Source organism: Solea solea, chromosome 2 (genome assembly GCF_958295425.1).
Source record: "Solea solea chromosome 2, fSolSol10.1, whole genome shotgun sequence".
NCBI classification, from domain to species: domain Eukaryota; kingdom Metazoa; phylum Chordata; class Actinopteri; order Pleuronectiformes; family Soleidae; genus Solea; species Solea solea.
Genome location: NC_081135.1, coordinates 27,682,993 through 27,710,033, shown reverse-complemented (window position 1 = coordinate 27,710,033; position 27,041 = coordinate 27,682,993). Strand labels below are relative to the sequence as shown.

Here is a 27,041-nt window from a genome sequence, read left to right as displayed (position 1 = left end):
AGTACATGAAACAGACACATGTGAGTATGTGATTAACAATGTGGTTATGACCAGTGTTTAAATGCAGAAATAACAGAAATAATTCAGGATTGTAATTAAAATGTTAAAATGTCAGTATGTAAATAAATATAATCCAGCTGAATGGAGAACGAGCAACATGCACTCTGCGTCGCTGATTTGTGTTTAACTTTCAGAGGGATTGTCTATATATCTGTCAGCGGGGAACGAGCCGGGACCCGCTACACATGGTATAATTAAGCATTGAGCAATCATACTTTGTGAAACTTTTGAAAATGCTGAGCAGGCCCTGATGATTATTTGTGGTAAGGTGGCAGGACAAATAAAGGTAAAGGAAAGGTTGGGAAGATACTCAATAGGCAAGTTTTTCAGGAGGAATAATAAATAAGGTAAGGAACAACATGAGAGCATTTTTCCTCAGGTGACTCATAAAGTCAATGCTGTATCATCAGACCACGTCAGTAAGAGCAATCCGCAGATGCTTACAAAGAGAAGAGAATTTTACAGTATTGCACATTTGAGAGGTTGATGCAAAAACCAATTATCTACACATATGTGGAAAAGGGTGATATGGTCTGAAGAGTCATCTTTCATCATGTTCTTGACAAGTATGCAAGTGCATGTGTGGCCTACAGTAACATAAATGCATAGGCCTTAATGTTTGGCTCCTTCAGCATATGGATCCCATGGATTTGTGCTGTAAGGGGAATTGTTCTGAGATAGTTTGGGGCCACTTGTCAATTTAAAAGGGAAGGTCACAGCAATTCATTCAAGTGACCAGCGGTAACCTTTATGCTACGAAGGATGATGGTGCCCATATTCATAAGGCACAGTGGGTCCTTAAAGGGTTGGGAGAAAATGTTGATAATAATGTAAACTATATGCTATAATCATAGCAGTCATCTCAACCTCACTTGAACACCAGTTGGCTTTTCTACAGTGTGTTAAACTGCACTCTCCACAACCACCATCAAAACAGCAAATAAAGGAATACCATTTGAAAGAAACAGGGTTTTCCCTTCGGTAGAGTTCAGAGAATTTATACCAAGGTGCACTGGAGCTAAGTCAACATTTACCGTTGATTGCATCTGCATACGGATGGAAACTTATACATGGAAACGTACACATTCAGTGAGCTATAGCATGGTTACTGACATTCATGGCTGTGGGGCCGCAGAAGCACACAGCATCACACACTGCATCGCACACAGAAAAACAGCAGTCGAGAGTAAACCCTTTTGAGAGAAATAAGGCTGTGAGTAAAACATTAACACAGAAAAGGAGAGGAGAAAAAATATTGTGTTTTTAAATGGACACAAGAGAGAAACCAAAACCAGAAACTAGACTGTACACATGCAGTATGACAAATTATGGTCTGGAATATACATTTGTCAAACTGAACAAGCTGCATTATGAGAATTTTTGACTTGTCACATTGAAGCTACTGTTAGACAACCTTTTCATGTTATTGTCCAATGTCTAAAATTGAATTTAAATAATTCATAAATATTTGTAATATATAATAAATAAATAAAATAAGTTTTTTATTTTATCCTTTGTGTCATTCTGAAGGAGAGATGTTGCTGAGCTATGGTAGAAGACATGAGGGCATTGGCCACAGCCCCATCCCCCAAACATATGCCTCTCCTCTGCCAGGGTAATTGCATTCACAGGCTGCAGATTAAATTTGGCCCATCCCTCACACAATTGTTTCCTACAAGTCTTTATGAAAAACAGCCGAGATTTAGGGATTATGGAATTATACTCGAGCGAGGCAAAGCATCTGCTTAAAGACAAGACAGGAAAATCATGACACAATGATTTTCGAGGGGGCATACTTGCTTATTTCCAACTTAAAACTGTGATAAAACCTTAGTAATCTGAGCTTTATGGATAGCGTGGAGCGGGAGAAAACCATATTCTAATACCTTGAGATAAGAAATCTAAGCAAAAGAAAGAAAAACAAAGATAAATAGAAAACAGAATAAAAGTGAGACAGAAAAGATTATCAAGGAGACAAACAAGTGGGTGATAAAAAAAAAAAAAGAGTAAAAGCACCGACAATTGCTGGTGCTGAGGGCCACTTAGCTTATCAAGCCTGACGTGTGATCAGTCTGCCATCGGAATTAAAATGAGCCACACACTCTGAAATGTGCAAAACAGAACAGGGTCTGAGCAAGGCAGAGAGAAACAAAAAGGAAATGTGGAGAGACTGAAAGGAGAGAACGTATCTCACCAAAAGCATACCAAGTTTATGTTGGTTTTAGTTCAGAGGAATCAGGCCTCAAGTCAGTGCATGGTTTGCTAAGGCAACAACACATCATTGAGGTCTGGAGTACAGACCATGACACAGCACTCAACTCCACCTTTTCTTGAGGTGAGAAAGTCCATCCAGAAGACTGGGTAGCAGAGTTCAAGTGAAACCCATGATACCACAGAAGAGCTTTGACAGACTCTAGGCCTGCTTTCATCTAACACATGAAGCCCCACCTCAACAGCAATGGATGTGAGCTGCTGCAACTTTGGACCAGTTCCCCTGGTCACCCTTTGTCAAGTGACTTCTCAGAAGACTGCTGAAGCTGCTGAAGTTGTTTATGAGACGCAATATATTTGAATTATTTGTTACAGAAACATTGGAGGGTGTGTGTTGATGCAACACCCAGGAGATGCACAAAGAGATGCACAAAGTGTGCAGTAAAGCTGTTCCAAGTATATGGAACTACTCCATCCAAATACAAATAAAGGCTGAGAAAAAAGCATTCTAACAGGCCAAAGCTGTTTCCCCTTTGCCAGTAAGGGTTGTAGCACAAGAGTACACCATCAGAACTACTTATGAGGCAGTCGAAGAACTTTAGAAGAAACACTGCCTCACACACACGTTCCCTGCAGCAGAACCCAGGAAGCTGTGTCTGGCAATTTCTGTAACCTTCCAAAACTAGCAAGGCGTACAGAGGTGAGAAAGTTCTTTCTCATGTTCTCTATTGCCTTACTTACACAACTTCTCATGTCTACAGCTATTTCCAAAACTCCAGTAGTGACCTTTGGTCTTGGCAATTTATCAATATGTTTCAAATTTCTGCATTCAGCAGAGTCAAGATCAACACAGTGGCTTCAAGACTGCACTGAACATGATGTTGTAACTTGGGAAATGTATGGTTTTGCCTCTTGTTTGCTTGTAATTGCAACAGAATGGATAACATAAATTACATGAATAATAAAATCTGTTGTCCTTTTTTTTGTACTGTTTTCCACATTATGACAGAAAAACAGTGATGCAGATATACTTTTTCATTCTGACTATCTGACTATTCTTGACTATCAATTCTAGTCAACATGTGAATTAAGGATTAGTCCTGCTGTTTCTTTTTAGTTTTTTCCACTGTCCTCAAGGTAAGAGTGCATCCTGTGTACGATGACAGGCATCATTTCATTGAGTGAAAACACAAGGAGGAGCAAATGCTTTCAGACCACAGCTATGACCAAACCAACCTCTCTATATGGGCAATAAAATGCACCCTCTGGCCTGGTTGTTGCAATAACGGACTATAATAAAAAATAATAATAAAAAAAATAAAAATATGTATGTATGTATGTATATATATATATATATATATATATGTATATATATATATATATATATATATATATATATATATATATATATATATATATGATAGTATCATGGTGGTTTCACCTGGTAGTGGAGAACCAAATGTGGTGATAACTGACACTGAGCTCCAGAGAAATACCACACATGGATGCCCCCACAACAAATAAATGTATTATCAAGTTGCAGCAGAGAAGTCAGGAAATGCTTCTTTTTTTAAAAAAAACCAACTTATATTTGGTGAAGTCATGCCCAGTGTTGCATATAGTAACACCCACTGTATCTCTGTGGAGACCTGAGATGAACAGAAAAGCCCTTTTTCATGTCCCATTACCCACCACTGCCTCCATCAATAGCTGCTCCACTTACCCAAGGCTTTGGCCTAAGAGGCAAAAAATAAGCATATTAATTATTAAGCTGCCATGGGAGAAAGGGGGAGGGGTGGTAGGGTTGGAGGGTAATACGTGTGGCTATGTGTGTGTCAGTGCTAAGGCAGTGTTATTAAATTCGTTTTAGGAGCACGGCTTCTGTTAATCTCACGGAAAGCACGAACTAAAGCCAACAATTTCAATTTGCCGTTCAAATTTGAAATTTCACACTTTATAGTGGACTGTATCTCTCGTGAATAAGTGAAAGACCTACAGCTGAAACACTTTTGTGGAGCTTAGAGTTCCTGTAAGGTAACCACAGACACACATTTACATATCATATCAAATTGATAACATGCAAAACACATGCACATAAGTAAAACAACAACACCAAACAGAAAAAAAGGGACACCGTTCTGCCTGCGTGGTTTCCAGTATTGTTTATATTAACATGAAACACCTTATGTGTCAGCACTGAAACTGTTTTAGCACTTAAAGTCCACAGGTGTCCATTTAGGCCTCATCACTAAGTTAATAGAAAGTGACATTTCCCTCAGTGGTTTTTGAGGCCCACCAAGCTGTCAGTCAGTTCCTATTTTATTTGCTTTCCCACTCACTTTGCTCCTCCTCTGAGATGAGCACTGAGCAGCACCGACATCAAAGACCTGTCTGAAACACAGTCTGGCCTTCGAAATCAAAGCGAGAACTGCATGTCATGGGTGCAGAGGCATGCCCTGCCATGGTAACGCTGCAATGACAGCCAGGCAGCGACAGAAAATGAGCAATGGCAATCAAAGTGAGTGTTTTTTTTGATTCAAATGTAAGTCCAACAATAATGGATAAATATAAAATATAAGTTACAATATTGCTATTCCAAGTGAACAGCTGTTCTTAATTAAATCTATAGTCTTTTATAAAAAGAAACAAAAAAAGATTATGAAAAGTAACACACATTCAAATAATTGCCATGTATTCTTCCTATCACAGTTTCACATGTCATTCCCTTTAAAATCCAGATGTGCCTGAATCAGGGACATTGCTATTTGAATGGTGAAGGCAGGAGTGAACGATTCTCTGCTGAGGAGACGCATCTGCCTGTGCACGAGGTGAGGATGCATGAGCAGAATAAATGCAAATAAAAATCAGAGCTGAAAAAGTAAGAGTTTAAGGGACTTGAAAGAAAGTCAGGTCAAAGTCAGGGTTTGAAGTTAAGAACGAAGCGCCAGAAGTTAATGTGACGAGACAGGAGCGCACAGACTCACATGATGTCACATCATCTATAGTTTTACAGACAACACACGGCTGCGTGGGACGCGTTATTTTGATTCTCAGCTGAATCAGCAGTATAAACTTTTACTCATGGAGCAGAGGAAGAGGCAGGAATACAGCAGCAGATACGAGTCCTGTAACCTTGCCATTGAGCTCTGAAGGATGTGCGTGTTTGTCTCTGAGCTTAACGCAAACAGGCCACGGCAGCCAGCAACCCCCTTTCCACACTAGCGCATAGTGAACACACCTATGTAGGCGTATCTAATGCGCCATTTAAATAAGCATGAAAATACTGTGCCATTGACTTTAGACCAGGTTTTTCTTGGTTGGATGAGCACAAGTGACAACTGCGTCGTTTGGGAAACCAGCAATGACACAGTGTTCAACAGATGAATTATCTAATTAACCGCCCTTAACATCTTGTATGTATTATTTCGCCATAATTACTGTTCTCTGATGTTATTGTCTCTTGAAGTACACTCCACTGAGAATTCCACAGTAAGAGGCATAACATCCACCTCGGGACACACTGTTTCATGTTGGCCTAAATGTTCAAAAACAAAAAGAAAAAAAAGAAAATAATAATAATTTGACAGATAATGCATACAGCAGTGAAACTGTGAATCAGTTATCCTTAGGTTGTTGTATCAGGGCCACATGGTTGGTGTAGCGGTTTGCACTTTCGCCTTTGCAGCAAGAAAACCTGGGTTTGTGACCATAAATTGTCTGTAGATGTGAGAGTGGATGGATGTTGGCTGAACTGAGAGAACAGGTAGTTGTAGTATCATTAATCAATGGTTCTGCTCAGTATCAGTTAAATAACAAATAACAGTGAAAATATCTAGATGTACTGAGGAGAGCCAAAGTCTCTGGGATGGCACTGTGGAGCTGCTGCACTGACGCAGCAGCATATTAAAATTCAAAACAAAGGGAGCAGGAAATATGCTAAATTATTACATGTGAGCATAAAAGTTATTTTTAACACTTAATGCAAGTGTTTTGCTCAGTCCTTAGAAACATATGTGAATTTAAACAACCAGAGAGCAACTTAATCCCCAGCACACATGCTCAAGCAGACACAGTCACACTCAAGTCACTCTTATCCGGTCCCCTGTCTCCTGACGGAACAACAGAAGAGGTTTCAACTCTATGTGAACATCTCCCTGCTGAGGTCTGAGCCACTGTTAGATCATTGCAGATCTTATCGTGATATAAACCATAGCCTGGGGGGGATGGAAGTACTGAAGAGGGAGAGAATGTGTTTTGATTATTAATTGGCATTAAAATTCCTTCCACACCTACTTTAACTTTTAATGAGCTGAAAAAAAAAAAAAATTGACTCCCACGTCAAGAAGGCCGTAAAGGTTCCGTTTGGAAGGCAAATTGGTAGTAAAGGGCAAGTAGTCATGTTTAGGCAAGCTGGGAGATTTTTCTGGAGCAGGAGTGAAACACAGGTGAGGTTTGGCCTTGACAATATTTGTAATCATGCAAGGCTAATTAGGAGTTTTTGGGCTTAGCCAGTATGAATTATTTAATTCAACACAAGTGAATTCTATTCATACGCTAGCATTCTTGCATGCAAAACAAATAAAAATCTCTTTAATTCTGACTTAAAGATGCACACAGATGATTAATGTTTAACAATCTGAAAGATCAGACTGCTACATTGCCTCTTAGAAGAGCAGCATCAAACAGATGCTTGACATTTCTACATTTAAATCAGGTACTAAGCACATGTTCAAATGATATCTTTCCCAAAATAATTCCCAAAACAAAAGGTCAAAATACAATTCATATCCATCTCAAATACAGGGAAAAACATGTGGTAATTGGAAGCGTTGCATAGTGTCCAGTAGTGTTTATTTTATTATTATTATTATTATTATTATTATTATTATTATTATTATTAGTATTATTATTATTATTTTACACACATGCATACAATTGGCAAACATCTATTGTATATTATTCTCTCCTTTCTTGTGGTAGGTTGTACTGTTGAGCCCATTAATATTTCATAAAGCCAAATTGTCTTCTGCTTATTAAATCTCAAACGTTATTAAAGATTGGTAAACACAACAAATAACAAAAGCCAAAACAAGCAATATCCAACGTGAGCAACAGATGTTAATGGGTCTATGGAAAAAAATATAAGAAATAAAAAAAAAAAAAGAGTGTTAAATCAAAAAAGTAAGACATTGTGGAGGATAGGGTTATGTTTGTGATGTGGAAAACTAAGAACATCATTGGTGGAGGTACAGATCAAAAGTAAAAGACGACTACCATGCTTTGGTAGCCAATTTAGTTGAGCACCAGTTGTCCTATAGAATAAATACCGAACCACTTGCTCTGACAGTCCCTCTATCTCTGTCACAAGGTAGAATTAAAGAGCAATCAATTAATGGCAGCCCTCACTGCTGGCCCATTCCGGACTTCAATTTAACATGTGCCTTGTCGCGGTCCACATTAGAGGCTCACAAATGTGACAATATGAATGTCATCCTTCAAAAACAAAGTCCCACTTGCTCCCTTCTCGAAGTGGTGAAATATTGAGTGTGACACGGGAGTAATTGGATGGGAAGTAATCAATTAGGCACACAAATGAAGGAGACCTGAGGTCTGTGGGCTGTCAGGCAAAAGGCTTGACCGAGTCCCGGTGATGTGCACTCAACCAGTCTAGCCTGCCTCCTGTGGCAGAGTTGCTCTTTCTTCTCCTTGAAGTTAGACAGTGAATGAAAGTCTCAGGGATCAGAGAGGCAGCAATTTTACACCCCACTCTCACCAGTCCCTTGTCTGGGGGGAAAACTACTGACTGGAATCGTCCCTTTCACCTTGCCCCTTTCCATCCCATTGTTTCCCCACCTCCCCTGTGCATCGCAGTCATACGCTACTGAAAAGGACATGTTCAGCACATACATACCTTCACCAAGAAGGTTTTGGAGACCATGGAGTAGGACTCAGGTGCTACAAATGACGTTGTATTGCATGTATTGTGTGGAAGACATCAATGTGACAAATCAAGACAGCCGACCGGGATACGATGAGAGACAGAGAGCCAAAGGAAGACGGATAAAAAGATGGAGTAAGGACAGCAAAAGAGATGGATAAATGGAGAGCAGATGGGCCATGAGGGAGTGAATAACGCCTTGGCGTAAAACACAGGCGTGTGTACATGCATGCGACGAGAGAGGATCATTCAGCAGATGGGGCCTCAGATTGGATGCCTCATTTTGGACAGACGCAGTGCAGGCGTAGGGCGGTTAGAAAAATGAATCAACAACACTAAACAAATCTGTAAAAAATGATACTAGATGAAATGAGGGAAAGGGAGGGGGTGGCAGTAAACTGTGTTAAATCAAAAAGCTCAACTGTGTTGTGCTTCTTATTGAGGCTGTTATTATTTTGCCAGGGAAGCAGCCTGCAATTACCATGTGAATGCACAGAGGCAGTGCAGGGTTCATGAGAACCCTGATGGAAATACTGAAAATGGAAGCAGGAAGGAAGACGCTGCGGGTCAACGTGCGTAAAAATACAGATAAGGAACTTTTGAAATGTCAGGAAGTAGCTGTGTTTAACCTTTCTTTTGGTTGGCTACAGGGGAAAGGGTAGAAAGAAAGGTATCCATTTGAAGTTTCTCTGTGCACTCAGCACAAGGTTTATGTAGACCCAAAACACATAAAAACTGGATAACCTTGTGGGAACAGCTCTTTGTTTTGGGAGTTGAATACCAACAAACTGACTTTGGAAACAGATACTGTACAAAACTTGAACACAATATCAAACAAACAACTAAACTTCCCATATTTAAGCAAGTGGTGGCTTTTTACATTTATTTTTCACTTCTACACACCCCTGTGAGCACACCATTCCTCCACTTTTCCCAGCGTGACCGTGCCTGATATTTCATATTCATGAGGATAACTTGGCTAAGCTTGATTGAAAGGTGCATTGTAGGGAGTCCTATCCCTACTCCGCCAGAGACCTCCTCCGCCCTGTTCTCCACTCCCCTCAAATCCAAGAGTCCGCTTACTCCTTGTAGAGAGCACACCAGAAAAAAAAATCAATAGGTGCAATGCTACAATATACTAGCGACAAATTGATTTCATCCCAAGGCAATTTTGACCCAAGTAGAAATGCAGCTGTGGAGATCATTGCCTTCTCTCGATTAACCCCTTATGTAGTTAATGAGTTTCAGTCCCTTACATATATGTTCCTTATGGATTTTATTGATCATTTTACACTTCTCCTTTGAGCAGAAAACAATGGGCTAATAGGACAGCAGCATCAGAGGCCTTATAATGAATGAGACGAGCTTGTCCTGGCCTTGAAATCAGCAAATAGTTCAGATGTGCACTGAGATGTACAGCAGCTCACTGTAGAATGACAACAAACTGGGACAAAAGTCGATAGATTCTCAAAGAACCGTCCCTATGTGCCCTAACTTGACCCGTATACCGAAATTTGGATATTCATTTGAACTCTGGGGAGAAGAAAACGGTGATGTTAAGTGGAGGACACAAGCAGCTTGATGTGCCACAGAAAAGAGCAGCTTCTGTCACACATCTCTCCTCCTGTGGTGATGATGGAACAACACATGACACCAGCTGACATTAAAACACAGATATGAGACTGCAGAAAATAAGAGAGACTGCATTTCATTTGGACCTGGTTAACGTTGTAGGTTGGGTTCCGCTCCCAGAGTTAGTGGCACAGTACAAAGATGAAAGAACCACGCAATATGTGGAGTTTGTATGTTCACCCTGTGTGCGTGTGGGTTTTGTCGGGGTACTCTGGTGATTGTTCGTCTCTATACTTTGGCCCTGCGATAGACTGGCGTCCTGTCCACCTTTTGCCGTATGTCAGCTGGGATTGGCACCAGCAGCCTCGTGACATTCAAGTGGAGGATAAATAGGGAGATGATGAATGAATGAATGATAACAAAACAAACGTGTTACCATATTGTTTTTTTTTCATTTGTTCTTTTTTTTTATCATTAATAAGAAAGTGAACAGACTATATTCTGTTCCTTTTGAGAACAAAAGACACAAGTGTATAACTCAGTCAAAGTAATATGAAGAGTCATGAAGTAGAGCAGATTCAGGCCATGGCTGTTGTGCATAGCTTCCCCTTAACTTTATGGCTCGGGGCCATGGATAGCACATCAAACAGCAACTTCACACAAAGTCCAGATCCCTCTGCACTGGCTTCAACTTGGCACCACAATGAAAAGGACAGGCTTGGCAAAAAAAAAGAGCTGCTAGTGGAGCTGGACAAATGCAATTCCCTACGTATGGCGCAACATGCAAGAAAGAACACAAGATGGAACATAACACACACGCACATACTGTAGCCGCGCATACACTCAAACGAATGTGTTACTTCCTGCGACTCAGGGGATCACCGGGAAGGAACAGTTGTAGAGAAGAATGAGAGACATCTGAATTATTTAGAAAGGGGATTTGGAAGTAGCAAAGACACGAGCCTAAAGTGATACATCTACTTTGCAAATCTAAATAAAGTCTAGTCGAAGGCTAAATTGAAATCTGGTAAAACAGACAGTTGTAAAAAACAAATTCTAGTGCAAAGTGATGGCACCATGTCTCTCAATTTGCCTCAGGACCTTTATAATTCATTTGACATTGTGTTTATATAAAACATGCAATTTGTGCTTTTGAGCAGTATTACCCCCAAACATCATTAGGTGGAAGCATTAGTGAACAATGTGACCCCAGTCCAGCCCTAATGCACTCGGGGCTCATTCACACAGAAACACACAGCATGCAAAACACACTATACTGACAGCCCTCATCAATGAGGATGACACTTTGTGGGGCGAGCTAATAAATCATTGAAATCTTATTTCTTGTGCTTCTGTACATGTGAAAGATAATGAGGGACATAATTATGTTTTATCTGCAACGGTGGGCAGAGTTTTCACCATCGACACAACTGACCATTATTTACTCAAGGCTTCTCTGGTCGTTGTTATTAAATCTAAACACGCATTGCTTCTTTTTTCATTTTTTAAGCTCAGAAAAATTCTGAAGTTGAATTTAGCATTGCATTGACTACACAACGACCCCTGATCCTGTGTTTCACACATCACAAGCAGGCCTAGGCCCTGGCATGCCCCACTTAGTCATGTTGTGGAGAAGCTGTACTTCTTATAAGTGAGGAACTTTATTTCTTACTGACCTTCGGGTCAGGATGCCTGAAGAGAGCCTGGCAGAACAAGATCCATTGTTCATCAAGAGGCAGAGCCACCCACATACGTTTTGCCTCTTTGCACACTGTTTATCAGTAATCACATTCACTGTTTTCTCATTCCTCTGAGGAAACAGGCTCAGATCAATTGCAGAGCGTGTTGTAAATGAGACAAGAATACTTTTTGTGTGAAATAACAGACAAGCAGGAGTGAAATAACAGATAAGACAGACTGAGAGATGGGGTGGGGGGGGGGGCTTAATTGTGCAAACATCACCAGTTGTGATTTGGGAAAAGAAGAAGCATGCAGTCTGCATTTCCCCATCTTTTCTAAAGCTGATAGAAGCCAGTAAACAGCTCCCAGCACATTTGGCCAATTTATTGATTCAACCGTGAAATGTACACTCCGTCCTGCATTTTCTACTGCAATTGTATTTTGGTGACAGTGTTTCCTGAAAGCACCAATGTAACCACCTGTTATATTGTGCAATGAAAACAGAGTAGACAACACTGTGCAAGAAAAACACATTTGATTAACAATGGTGCCTCAACATGGGGATCTAATCACAGCTGAATTCAGCAGTAGGACTTAGTAATCATTAACACTAAGGATAGCAATTAGAAAGAAGGTAATGGAGTGAAGTGAATAAGTCTGTGAAGAATTATTTAAATCCACCTCCAGGCTGTCACCCACTAAATGTGCAGAAAACACAAATCCAGTCTAATCCAATCTGATTTTTTTTTAATAAAGCACGTTTAAAAAAACAGTTGACTAAAGTGCTATAAACAAAATTCAAAGATAGACTTTGAAATATGAATTGGTTTCCACCATTATCTGCTCCTTTTTAATTACTGATTGGTCTTTAATTAATGCCGATACAACTGTAATTGAGGGTGCCGGTGCAAGTGCACATACATGCATACACACACCGAGCCCTCATCATGAGACCATGATTCCAACACGTTCAGTGACACAGCACACACAAGACAAAGCAGGTAATAATTGAGCCACTCACCTGTGAGGTTTCTCAAACCAAGTTGGCGCAGGCCAAAGTTCCCATCGCGCCTGTAGTTGAGGAAGACCGCAAGGGAGTACCGATCCTCGTACAGCTTGGTTCCCCGTATGATTCTCAAGTTCTCTAAAGGCAGGTAGTCAAACTGGTTGAGGGCCACCAACACATAGCCTGTCACTTCTCGGATGGACTGCAAAGAATCGTAGGGAGAAAGGAGTATTAGGGTGTGTTTTGGCTGAGCGCCATCATGTGGTTTCAATAAAACCCTTCAAAATGTTTTTAAAAAGTGAAGTCATTTTTAAAGAGAGAGAAAAGGGCTAATACTCTTTCATGATCTTGTGCTTCTAGGCATTTTCAGACACGTCATATGTGTCCTTATGTAATGTGTGTACCTGTAGACAGCCCATAGTTGAAAGAAAATCATAGTTTTTACTCTTGCGTTTCAACATTTTCCGCAATGAGTTTCCTTCAAACGTGAGAGAAATAGAAAGGGTGGGGGAAAGAGAATGCACTACAGAAGAAAGAAACTAACTAAATAGAGAGGAATGAACAATGAAAGTCAAAGGCATATGTCAGATCACTGACAGCGTCTATCTTCAAGGTCACTTTACACATACTAAATCATGCCAGTGAGTTGAGTTAAAGCATCTGAGCAAGGATAATGTGCACCAGGGCTTGTGACCCCGCTGCAAAACTTGGCAAAAGGTTCAGAGCTTATGTCAGGGGCTCGGCCTAGGGTGACTGAGCCACAAGGACAGCCATTGCTTCACACTTTAAATGTCATTTAGGAGGGGGTGTAACAACTGTCGAGAATTTGGCAAGGAGCCACCCAGTTGGAGCTGCTGTTGCATGAGTCAAAGTGACAGCCCATGTCCTCTGTCTCCCATCTACCATCATGGTGGCTGTCATTAGCAGACAGGCGGTCAGAATGTTTTTTTTCTTTTTTCCACGACGGGTCGCTGATGCTGATAATCAACAAGTCTGTGTGTGAAGTGCGGCTGCCACTGATGTACTGAGCTGAAATAAGTCCGAAGGAAGTCCTTAACAGCGTAGTCATGGCGGTTGACAGCTGTCAGAGAGTATGGCCATCAGCCGCATGTAAGCCACAGCCATAGTTCCGTCATCATTACCCTGCTGATTACCATTATTAGAAACACACATGTCGGTCGGTGTCTGTTGAGTCTATGTGCCTTTGTGTGAATGAGTGGTTTATATATTCAGTCTGTGCCTCTGCATGTTTATCAGTTTTTAAGACTCGAGTCTCTCAGATAATCACTAAGGATACTTTTTGGAGTTCTGTGCAGTCGGTGATTGCTGTGAGCACGTTATTTGTTGTAAATCACAAATACATCTACATGCATAAGTGTCCCACAGCATGTTGAGCTTCTCTGATGTCCGGGCATGTACCACTTTGTTGAGCCATCTGAGTGAACACAGAATTAGACAGTCAGGATTTTCCCATTTTGACTTTATTTCCACAGCCAAGAGCTGCAGATGAGTCACATTCACTCAGCTGGGAGCGTGAAGGTCTTTTCAACATGGGTACAGCTCCAAGTCTGTGTAGACCAGTGACATTGTCCTGGGCACTGTGCCATAATCTTTCCTCCAAATGTACAATCCAGATGCTAAGAATGGCATACAACAATAAGTGCAATCAGCTCTGGCTGACTGCTCTGAGCATACACAATAGCCGATAATTATTTCAGGGCACACACTTTTTCTTCTGAGCCTGTTTATTACCCGACTCACAAGATTGCTGGTTTGTTATTTTCAAGCCACCAAATCGATACTTTCCCAAGTGCAGCTTTGCAGAGGGAAATAAAACAAGGGAGGGAGAAGATGGCAGGTACACACGCTTTTCTTCCCCGCGGATTGTTTGTCCAATAATGAACTGCATGAAAAAAAAAAGGGAAACAACATGTAGCGATTACATGCACGTGCTGAGCTAATGGCTGAATTTGCTCTGCGTGGTCACTTTCATTAAACATAGATCAACAAAACAAGCATTCCAGCCCACCAGCCCCTACCCGGGCGGCAGCACTGATACAGGCCAAGAGCATGGCAATCCTGAATTACATCAAACTCTATCACATGCAAGTCCCTCAAGGAATAAATCTGGACTGTTATATTAAAAAAACACACAAGGGTCCATCACTGTGTGATACAGAAGCAATACAGGGTTTGGTACAGGTGCTAGTATAATTGCATTTTTAATTCTGGCTGTGTTATAGTTTTTTTTTTTTTTTTAGTCATTTGCATGACCTCCTTTATTTAGCTTCTGTGTAAGTAGAGCACTAAATTACCCGCTAAATATAACAACATGACCCATTGTTGTCCTGGATTTCTTCAAGTGAAAATAGTTCTTCAACTATATACTATCTATCTTACTGAAATAACTCAAGTTGTAATACTTGCTCTGCCCTTACTTTAGATTCCTCTTCAGGATTTGTTTGTGCCATTTCTAAAATGGCAGTGAAAAGGTCTTGATAATTAGTAATTACTTCACTTAGTTGGCTAAAAGCTCTTTTACACTAAACTCTACAGCAACCCTCCAACTCACTCCAACCCCAGACGCACACCCCTCATACCTCACCGGAGATCAGTGCGTCACAGTCCCTGTAACAGTGAACAAAAGAGACGGAGAGCACCAGATTCACTAGATTAACAGGGATTTCTCCCTCCTCTCTCCTCTCTAAACCGGAGCATTTGTGAACGGAAGTGTGGGAGCGGAACAAACCCTTGACTTGAGTCACTGAGACGTGTGTGGTTTTAAAATCAAGTCCTTCAATCCCCCAACTCCTAAAAGATGAAGAGAGGGAGGGAGGTTTTGGGCTTGAGTCAGTGGAGGAAGAAAAGAGAAAGGATAGAGTTGGAAAGGGAGGCAGAGAAGGAGGGCTACACACTGCAGGAGGAGCCCAGTCAAGTGGATCGGACTGAGTCTATGTATATTTTAATACATAATTAAAAACACACCTGTTCTGGTTCAGGGAAAGAGACAAGGAGAGCAATGGGTGTGAGGAGAGGTGAAGTGTTGGGGGAGGGGTGCCGGGCTGAAAGTGTAATGACACCATTAGCATGTTTGAAGAGACTGAACACACGTTAGTGTGATTGCCTTTCATTTCCATACATATTGAGGTGTAGTGATGTGCTCTGGAGGGCTGCGGTCATTGAAGTCAGATACACAAGTGTGCAATGGGAAAGCTTAAGGCTTGCCTTGCATCACCAAGCCTTCATCCTCTATTTCCATAACTCTTCCCTAAACACTTAGCCTCAGCCCAAATCCACATCCATAAGCAGACACAGCATCCGGATGGAGTGCTTACAAGTGTAACTAAGCCATCCTGCTTGGTTTTCCCTGGAGTTCATACTCAGTATAAAGGACAAGCCACTGGAAGTATTTCTGTTAATAGTCACAGTTTAGAAAGACATTCATTTCTGAAACAAAACCTTTCAAAATGAGTGTTAAATCCCCATTCAGTATAATGTATGTATATCTCTCACTAAGTCAGTGATAATATGACTTAATATGCATACTGGTGCTGTTTGAGTGTCATCCACCAGGGGCACTGTCCCTAATGGAGGTTTGGAGTGTTCTACTCATACTAAGACTCAAACAGGTTGGGTTAAATTTCCTATAAGTCACAAAAGTACCCAAACAACAGCTCTGCAGATGAGCAGGTCCCTGGTAACACCTCGTGTCCCTCTAGAGCGGCTCAACCCAACATGACTCACTTCATACACCTGCAGTCAGTTGCAAGAGTATGTGCATGTGCATCGCTCAAGTGTCAGTAGTATTGGACAGGATTACTATGATGAATCATGTTTGAAGATGAAGAGGAACACTCCTCTCTGATTCGCACATAACACATCTCATGCTTTCATGAAACACAGCTGTGTGCACATGTTTGTGTGTGTGTGTGTGTTGATTGGCTTATTTTCCCCCTTTTTTGTGGATTGCTACTACAACCACTACAAAGAACAAGCGGAATAAAGGGTTTTAAACATCTCTGTTGGTGTTCCATGTCCTTCCCTTGCCTCTGTAGTCAGTCACTGTCAGCTACTTCCAAGAGCAGTCTTCTGTTTCATTATTTCTCCAAGGATTTTCCTGGCAAATTTGAGCAAATTAAATTAAATGTCCCCCCTCTATTAAAAATGTAAACACAATTAAAGGTAACATAAAAATGAATATATATGAAAATGTATAATACAGAAGCTATTTGGCACGTGATTTTTTTCTTTGGCTTCTCCTTAGACGTACATGGGCTAACTGAAGAGATAGGCAAGAATGGTGGACTTTGAAAACACACAGCTCAGCAAGTGTGCATGTATGTTGAGGTAATGTGCAATGTTCTCCGTTTTAGTGTCAGTGTCAGTGTGACAGTTGGTTGTCATAGCATGATGGCAAGAGGTGCACCAATCATTGACTACAGAAAAGGCTCAATTGAGAGAGCAGACATGGGTGGACAAACTAAACAGAAAGGCCTCAGACTAAAAGCTTTCTTAAAGCTACGATGTAATTGTTATTTAAATACTCAAAGCATGTACAGGTCACCCTCTACAGCTGCATTTGCATCCAATTTAGATTAGAGCGCAGCTTGTGTCACATTTTTCCGATCCCCAAGCTGAATCTGAAAGGCATTCTGTTTTTGTGTCCACACCCAATTCAAGCCAGATGCAGTTAATGAACGCTGCACCCTATCCCTGACACGCAATTTTTACACACAATGGTTACTGCTTCATTTCCCTGTTTTGCAGGCTTGTGTAAGGTGACTGACTGAATGTGTACACATGTGTACTTGGGCTGGCCCAGCTATTGTGACAGCACCAAACCTAAATCAAATGATGTGTCTGAACCCAGCCTAAACCATTGGTTTCACTTGGGTTTCCGACAGGCTTCTGTCAGAGAAAGCCATAAGGGATACTTGAGAGGGACCTCAGAGTAGTCAAAATTTACAGTCAAATATGGTTTGAAATGTATTAATTAATATTTAATGAGAGTTTTTGCTCTCACAAGTAAGTCATACAATCAAACTGAGGACTATTTTTAGTCAACATAACCTTCCTGATGCCTGTGAGCTTCATTTTTCATGTTCAATGTATTTATTAGGATAAACCCCTTGAGATGCGGCATCTCTATTCAAGGGATCTCAGCATAATATATGACAAACATTACAAACACCCCAAAAAAAACTAAAACAAGAATATGTGCCAAAAATAGTGGCCAATAACAGATAGACAGTCAAATGTAAGTGAATCTCCAAATATAGTAAACTATAATACCAGTAGGTAAATTGAAACAAAACAAAATCAATAACAGTTTAATTGAAAACAAGAGCAGTCTGTCACAAGGAACAACAACAGAGTAAGTTTGAACAATCCCAGCGATGTAATAAACTGGATATCAGCTGGTAAACGATTGCAATCTGTTGGAGCTTTAAACATAAAGGATCTGCTGCCAATAGATTTCTCCACATGCTGAGGGACACAGAGGTAACAATGAGTAATTTCACACTTATCCACAAATTATACAATATACTGTTTTAAATAAAGTGGACAATTAAAATGAATGCATTTAAATCTACTTCGAAACCGATGAATGTGTCATCAGACATGCGTACAAAGTGTTTTGTACTTTGTGTGGTGATGAGTGAGAAAAGGGCAAACCTACGGAGTCTGTACGAAGTGGAACCAGGTCAGATTTAGAAGTGGTTTGAAGAATAACGTCACAATGTGTGTGTTTTAAATGACATGCGTGAGTGGAGCCATATAGCAAGATATGTTCAACTTTGTGGAGATGAGTGTTTGCTTTAAATTTTTGTTTGGTGCCAAAGGGCATAAGACTTATGTAAGACAAATAATGTATTATATCATTATATATCATAAAAATACTGCAATATGTTGACATCAAATTGAAGAGAAGTTTGAATTTATAACAGATCTGGTTTTGACGTAAATATTACAGAGTCATCAGCATAAAGTTTTACATAGATTGAGAAGAGAAGTGGTCTTAATGTTGAACCCTGAGGCATTCCCCTTGTCCATGGCCCTCAAAATCGACACAACACAAATCCCATTGATTGACCAACTCAGTATTTTTCTCTATTCCTTGTTCTAACCATTGTTTTCCTTAAAAGATCAATTATTTATTTTTCCATGTCAGACACACCTGACAGGATGAAAAATAACGGAATATTTTTTATTTTTTTTAGGTTAGTTGTTATTTAGGACTGAGAAAATGGTTGGCTGGACCATCACCTGTTCAGGGTGCGGGTAATTGATATTGATCCACGGAAGTACTCGATTAATGTCAGAATGATTCAGTGTACAAATGAGGTCAGCCACAATTGTCTAAAATGTTGTGCCTTTTCTGAAAATGCTGTATATACTGTTACATACACTGAATACATACTGTTAATGTTCACTGCATCTACTCTCATTTGAGACACAACCTCCGCTTTGTTTTCCCGTATCTGAGAACCATCAGTCACTGACACTGATGCATGAGGTTGGCAAAGCGACACTAGTCTGCGTTTATTGTCCTTAATCAGATCCTTCCCTTGAAACTTCAGAATGAATGAATGACTTTGCTGTCCTCTCAAATGTATTTCATATATTTGAAAAATGGTTCTGAAGTATACGCAAGAAATGATATACTGAGACAAAACTTTTATTTTAAACAAACACACAGCACTGTCCTTTTTTATGGGAATGAAGACCAAGTATTTCCTTCTTTTTTTATATTAAATATATTCAGTTTATCCTGAATTGATGGCCTTTCCAAGGCACTGTGAACAGGCAAATGACACACACACGGTTTCTCTCACTATGTCTCATCATAGCACATTTCACCATTCCTGACAGTCCTGATTGAGCTCAGACGCCCCCCATCATTAAGACTGACTTTAACCTTTGACTTGTGACTGAAATGAATAGAATAGGTGGTCACCTCGTGCTATGACAACCATTAATACAGAGCATGGAGCGAGAGACATGCTAATATATAATAAGTAGTTTAATATATACTTTATTGCCTATTATTTCCTGTAATCTATCTGTGGCACATCTGCAACTATTCAGTAAACATTAACAGCACAGCATCTAATGCCATATCCAGTTCTGTACCCAAATTCTGGGATCATTTCTAATAAATACCATTGAAAATAAAAAGTCAGTAATGATGACCAGCACTGGAATCATTATATCTGTAGATTATCTTTTGTGTACAAAGTCTGCCAAGTTACGGCAGTCATTAGCCACCTTCTAATTTTTTTCCCTACAAGCTTCAGTTAGTTCCACACTTCTCAGTGGTTGAACACGAGCCTACCAAATCTCCACTGTTGTGTAGCTGACAGTTTAATTTGCAATGTACTGCCACGTTGCAGGCAGCCTCAATTTCATCCTCCATTTATCTCCAGCATCATACCTTGAGAGGAGAGATAAAGACAGATAGAAAAGGAGAACAGTGGAGTGACACCACTCCCCAGGAGAAGAAACCGCGACTTCATCTGCGCACGGGTAATGAGTGGACTCCTGCGGGGAATTATCCAAATGGACTAATTTGTAATTGATTCAGTGCATTAATTACCGGCCTGGTTACGCCTGTGTCATGGTTAATATTGTGCCGATCTGACGAGGCTGGGAGGCCTGTCTGCATTGGGACTGTTCGGGTGAAGCAGCCATTATTCAATTATGCCGCACATATCAGCAGCAAGGCAAGACTTAATCCAAGAATAATCACTTCCCCACGCTCTGCGACTAGAAGTAGGCGGAGGCTTTTGGGGTGGGAGGTAGTCCCATGTATTCCAGCTTCATAATCAAGCCTGGGAACCAAATGGCTTTGGTGCTTTTGAGTTTTCATCATCTACCAAGATCATTATGGACTTTAATTACATTTTTTTCAATTGTACACTGTGTTAGTGATATACTGTATGATAGATTCTAGTTACCATTTGTGTGATTTCACCCACTTCCATTGCCTTTGACTTGATTAAAAGCTTAAATAATTCAATTCCATGTTTTTTACAGACCTTTAGCGTCACTGCATTGATATAATGCCATATGTATCATCCTGGCATGGTACTCGTTTTGCAATTTTATGGAAAGTATAAATCAACAGAGTATACTAGAAGTGGATGTCGCTGCCACGATTTAAGTGTAATTGCACTGTATGTCACCATATATATCCCCCAACCCTGGCTCTACTTCTCCGGACCATTTGGTATCCTTTGGTAAAAGCATCATAAACATGATGTATACAGTTTACTGGAGCAGATGGCCGTGTGCATCACTGTCTACTGTAATGTTTTATGGGCTAAAAGAAAAATAGATATAACAAATGTCTCTCTCATTGTTAAGTTAGTAATTAGTCCTTTAATATTCTCTTTGTAAATGAGCATAAAGGACATATGCTCAGAACGTGTATGTTTTTGTTCAAGCTCACATAATGCATATTAAAGAAGAAAAAAGTCCCACAAATATGTGGTATGAAAGGTGAAAGCACCAGGCCAACTGGGTAACTTTTCTTTACTGCTGAGACATAGTCTGTACCGTAATTGTGCACCATGAAAACAATTTTTTCAAGTGAGTGCTGTCCATGTGACCACGTGTCCATGTGTGTTACTTGCAAAGCACTGTACAGTCCCTTTTCCTTATCAACTTTTTGTTCGACAACAATCTCCGTTCAGCCTTGAGCAAGGGAAGAAGACAGAGTAGAGGACTCTCTTTCTCTCACACTTGATTATAGTTCTGCTTTGATCTGTGGCGGCCATCCTCTAACCACTCTCTAAGAGTTTGGACCCAGCACAACATAACACAAAACAACACCCATGGCCCTGGAGTAACCTTCACTGTTTGTTTTAGTATGGCAATCTAAAGATTGCCTTCAGGGGCCTTAAATAATCTAGTCTGCCCTCTGTGGGGCACATTTACCTTTTATTTGGACAAGGCTTTTAATGCAGAAACACAGGAAACTGAGATTCAAACCTGCTCAGAAAACCTGCCAAGACATTATCCCTAAATGAAGAAACAACAGTACAGGTGGACAGATATATACTGTATATTCGGGCCTGCATGGGGGTCATTCTAAATTAATCAGAAAGTTAATAATCTAGTGGTTTAGAGGGGAAAAAACTACCATGATGATGCTTTGATTATTTTAGCAAATGACCAAGAGTCTTCTTTTTTAATACTTTTTATTTAAGTGACGCACCAAACACCCTCTAGGTGTGATATGCTGGTTTTAGCACAATCACATTAGAAGTCAAGTCAGACACTTGGTCCAGGGGGTTTGTCACACAGCGGTCCTGTTACTTTAGCCCAACACTAGTACCCCAGCGAGACTGTTAAACGTTGCTGTGGGGGAGTCTTGGCCACACTTAATGGCCCTAACAGCATTATTAGCTAATAAAGGTTGATGGGCCTCACAGCTCTATAAATTTAGGAGGACAGAAGATGAAGAAGCAGTGGTTGTGTTAAGGTGAGGTCTCAGTCTGCAAATGTATGCATACACAAAGACAGAACCTGCATGGGAATCATTTAAAGATAGCGACCTTTTTGTTTGGATCGAGCGCTCGAGTCGGATGCCTGGATGTATTTATGTTATGCTATATTTATAGATTTATGGGACTTTCCAGAAAATGAATGCTTCATAAAGTGAGAGAGTGAGTACGGGCCACATGGTGGTCCAGTGGTTAGCACTGAAGGTCATTGGTTTGGATCCCATTTTGACCAAGGGCCTTTCTGTGTGGAGTTTGCATGTTCTCCCTGAATGTGTGTGGCTTCTGGGCAGGTACTCTGGCTTGCTCCCATAAATAATAATACTACTAATAATTATAGTATACAAATTAGGTTCACTGGACATTCTAAACTGACTATAGGTGTGAAAATGAGAGAGAATAGTTGTTGTCAGAACATATTCAGTCACGTACAGCTGTCAGTTATTTATTGCTGTACTCTACATGAGACGTACAGATTAATTTATTATATCTGCTCTATCAAGACAAACAAATAGTCCAGGTCACAACTGACTTTGTAATGTTGTTGGCACTGAGTCAACTGTTACTGAAGCTCAGTGATCGGCACAAAAACAAACTGGCAAAGCACCTCTTACCGCCAGTCAGTCCAAACAAAAGACAACAACAGGGTTAAACATGGCAGAAGAAAGAAGGGGAAGTAAAATAATGTGACAGGCCAGACCATATTACTTCCAAAAATTGCTTAATATGCCCTCTGTGTATCTCGTCGGAGTTAAGCAATGACCTAATAAAAGAAATAAAAGATTTGGAATGAAATAGGTGATGTGGCATACTATTCTGACCAGAGAAGAAATATCTGAAATTGAAGATAAAGGTCTTGGTCTCTCTACAGGGACCCAAGGAATCAGTTTTCTGACCCACTTGGCTGTCCTCTCTCACTCTCCCCATCTTACTCACTCACTCACTTTCTCACTCATACACACACACACACACACATGCGTGTGCGCAGTAGTGGCCATATCCAGCCCATGGAGTGTAATTTGGCATCCAGACCTATCAGCATTTCTAAGAATTAAACAAACCCAGATAACAGCCATGTTTAATTGGGATGTGGAAGTGGCACAGTGAAATTAGAGCACGGCATTATGAAATGATGTGAGACTTTGAGTGTTGCTTACAGATCTGCAAATGAACTGCAAGGATTAAACCTTTTTTTACACTAATGTTGGCAGATTTGTAACCCTGCAACATTACTTCGACTGCACAGATCATACACAGGTGCTAGAACGGTGTCACACTGATTCAGCTGCATGTGCAGATTGTTGACATAATAATGAAAGGACACGATCTTGAAGGCCACTCGCACAGAAGCAAACCAGTGTTATTTTGCCAGTTATGCTGGACTCGGGAGCAGCTGTCTATGTTTAAAGAAATAAAGATAAATATTTTAACAGTTTTAATGGATATATTCTGTATCCCTAACTACAAGTCTTAATGGTGTAGCAGATAACTAGTTCATAGCTGGAAATAGGAGCCGTGGGATCCTCTGTGGTTTGTGACATTTTTACATTAATCTATATCAGAGGTAGTTCAGATTGAGTACATTTCCTGGAGCCGAGGTCCAGAACATCCAGGTCCAGAAGGTCTAACAAGTATAGTCGTTTAAGTCTATTTAAATATGTGCATCAGCACGTGTGCAGTCCACAACTTGAATTATTATTTTTGCCGGATGAAAAGACAGGCCAACAAAACAAAAAATAAAACACTTTAGATACACATATAACAGCAGTGGAATGAATTATACTGAATCAAGTTCACTATTTTTAACATTTAGTTGACTAAAAACCCTTTAATCTTGTTTGAAAACTGCACTTACTACATTTCTCTTCTCAGATCACACCACTTTTCTCTTTTTTTTTTTTTTCTTTTCTTTACTCAGCTCTCATCTCTCCCTGGAGTGTGGGATTCACTCACTCTGTTGTTCACACATATGTTTCACTTCGGGTTTGCCTCTGATGCCATTTTTATGTTTAAATATTCGTCTGAACTAAATGCCAGGACTCTTCAGTATGAAGCTGCGTCCGTCCCTGTTGGTCCTGAAACATATTTCACAATAATAGCCTGAATGGATCCAGGGAAATGAAATGACAGAGTGCTTTTACTTTGAAATATAAACCGTTTTGTATTTGTGGCATACGTATGTGACGGATAATGCGAAGTTGAAACTGTGGTGAATATATTGCTGTGAAATGTGAGCAGTCCGCAATGAAACCAGTGTGTTTAACTCACTGTGGCCACAGTAATGTAGCACTGCTCAGGGGGTGTATTATAACCTTGTGTCTAGTAAACACAATTATGGCTACATCTCATGTCACCACACAAGAACCAACATTTGGCAACAAGGAAATGTAAAAAAAGAACTACTTTAAGAGGCATTTAATGCCTGAACAAGTTGACTAGATAAAAATAAAGGAGTTATCAACTGCTTGCAAGTGTAATCACGATGCATTGTATTTGTTTAGGAGCAACACTGATCAGCTCTATCTGGAATATCTGGACTCCATCCAACTTTTCCTCCATTTTTTAGTTTCCCACTCTGGTTTTTTTTATTGCCACATCTCTTTTTGATCTCTTTTTTGGGGGGATCTTGCTCATACAGTACACTGCAGATGTCAATGAAAGAGCCGTAAATGTCAGACCAATTTTTACTTCCCAGATAGTTGTGCACACAGCTAGACAAAAGCCTGTGTAATTAGAGTGGTAGTCACTGGTCCATTAGTGATAAAGACATGATGGCTCGCAAGGGTGGAGCTGGCACACAATGCATTCATTTCATGGTAAAAGCTGCAATTATTCTAAAAGAGACCCCTTTTCTTATTCTCTGTCTATTGCACAGTTTCTTTATGTTTCCCCTTCTTCCCATCTCTTTCGCGGTCCTTTTATCTGCAATATGACACTGTCAGGCAATGGGATATTATCAGCATTAAACAGTGTCATCATCTCAATGAGCAATTAAGTTATTCTCTCATCTATTTGGAAAAAGTCAGATCCACTGTGAATAGAACAAAAAAAGACTTCCCTCCCTCGCCACCTCTGTCCCATTAGTGTCTTGTGCTCTTATAGACATTTTGGTTTCTTTTGTGGTTCCTCCCTGAATGACACAGCTGACAAATAGTGGGAACAATTAAAGTGTTAGCTCTGTGTTTCGTTTTTTCACCCAGCCAAAAAAGTAATGACTGGACTGACGGATCAGCATGCAATATATAAATCTTGGTTTGATGTGTGGACAGACATGTGCACACACAGCTTTAATTATACTAGGGAGTAACACTTACACTGGCTGTCCACTTCAAGTGCAAAAATCAACAAGAACATCCCGATAATAAGTTAAATTGTGTATCTATAATGTATCAACTGGTTGGTTGGGTGGTTTATTGGATGATTACGTTTCTCTTTTTTTATTCAGAGTTGTTTGAAATAACTAAAGGATTGTGAAGAGACACATTCTTCCATCACGCTTTCCAAAAACGATGGGCTTTTCTGGTTATTTCCTATTTTCCCACTCAAGCAAGTACAGTTAATGTGTAAAACTCTACTATTATTAACAATAATAATAATCATAATTTGTTTGCATATGCTTTGATGCATGGGCCTTATCAGAAGCAGAATAACACGTTTGCAAAACCACCCTGTATTGCCCAGGCCACCCTGCGTATCACAGTATGTTCAGTGCAATGAGTGTTGCTTGATATACGCAAACAGTGCCAGACAGAAAGACCAAAAGCCAGGGACAGAAAGTGATACTCTGCTTGTCGTTGACACTTTGTTTTCATCCCTTCCAAGATAATTTGGCTTGCATGGGTCAGCAACCCTGACCGCAACACCCTCCCATGCCACGTAAAACCTCTCAACCCCCTCCAATTTCTGCTGGCTATTTATTCCCAAAACCCACTGGTGAAATTGGCTGAGGGCTAATCAACATTTAGCTCCTCTGAGTGTGTTATTACACACCAATTGATGGATGGTACAATTATACCCTGTGTCACTTAGCTAAATGGCTATGTAATCCTAATGAGTTTTTATTCAAACACGGACTAGTTAGCACAAGGAGAGCTGGAGGAGGAGGATAGGTGTGTGTGCGTGCGTGTGTGCATGTGTGCACGCATGTGTGCGTGTGGGGTGATGAAGCCATATATAATAACAAAAGGACGAAAGGAGACAAAGATGGGGAGAGGGGAAAAGGCCGAAAAAAGAGAAAAGGAATGAGAGAGGGGGGGGAGCAGAGAGATTGGGAATAGTTTCAATGGCAATCAGCAACAATGGTAAGTAAAACATTAAACCTGGCCATAGGAAAAAAACAGTCTTCTTCCCAGTCTCCATGGCCAAGTGGAAGAGAATTGCTGGTACAAATACCGGAACAGGTAAAGGGTTTTGGTGCCCCTGGGTAAAGTACCCAGTCACCATTGCTCCCTGGGAGCGGATAAGTGTTGTCCTGTGTGTGTGTGTGTGTTCACTACTTCCTACCTAGTGTGTACAAAGGAGGGGTTAAATGCAGAGGTCAAATTCACTATCACAAATTGGTATGTGTGCAAATAAAAATGAATTCTAATTCTAATTAAAAAATATGACAAACTCTTATATCATCCCCTACTGTTGGGCTCTAAGACATGAGTCTGGGTGGTGAGATTATTATTAATAATCCCTTGATGTGATGTATTCAATAATAATAGGATAATAACCAGGTAGAAAGATGACGGTTTTTTTTCTACTGAGGATGATGAACAACAACATAGTTAGGCTGTCTTGCATTATCATGCACAAGCTCACTGCCCCAGATGAAATATATTAAGAGTGGAGACCTAAATAAAGAAAGAGAGTAGAAAGTAGTAGCAGAGCTGGTGGCAATTTTCAATACTGTTATCAGCATCGTGTTGTTAATGAGGAGGATGGAGTCTGCATCCATCTGAGCTATTGTGCTCTGCCCATTTGAGCTTCAAAAACGAGCCATTCTTGAAAAGGACTCCCTCATCTCAATTCCTGTGGGTGTAGATTGATTTTGAACCTCCCCCCTGAGAAGTTGGTCTATATC

At 40.4% G+C, this 27,041-nt stretch overlaps 1 protein-coding gene across 3 annotated transcripts in view; it reads right to left on the bottom strand.

Annotated features, from left to right (window-relative positions):
- The window catches only part of LOC131446111 (receptor tyrosine-protein kinase erbB-4-like), a 234,255-nt gene that overhangs the window by 89,751 nt on the left and 117,463 nt on the right, over positions 1-27,041 (bottom strand). For all 3 annotated transcript variants that reach the window (XM_058617115.1, XM_058617125.1, XM_058617133.1), the window contains one exon: positions 12,483-12,669. In XM_058617115.1, the coding sequence (XP_058473098.1) occupies positions 12,483-12,669 (187 nt within the window). The remainder of the gene's footprint in view (positions 1-12,482; positions 12,670-27,041) is intronic.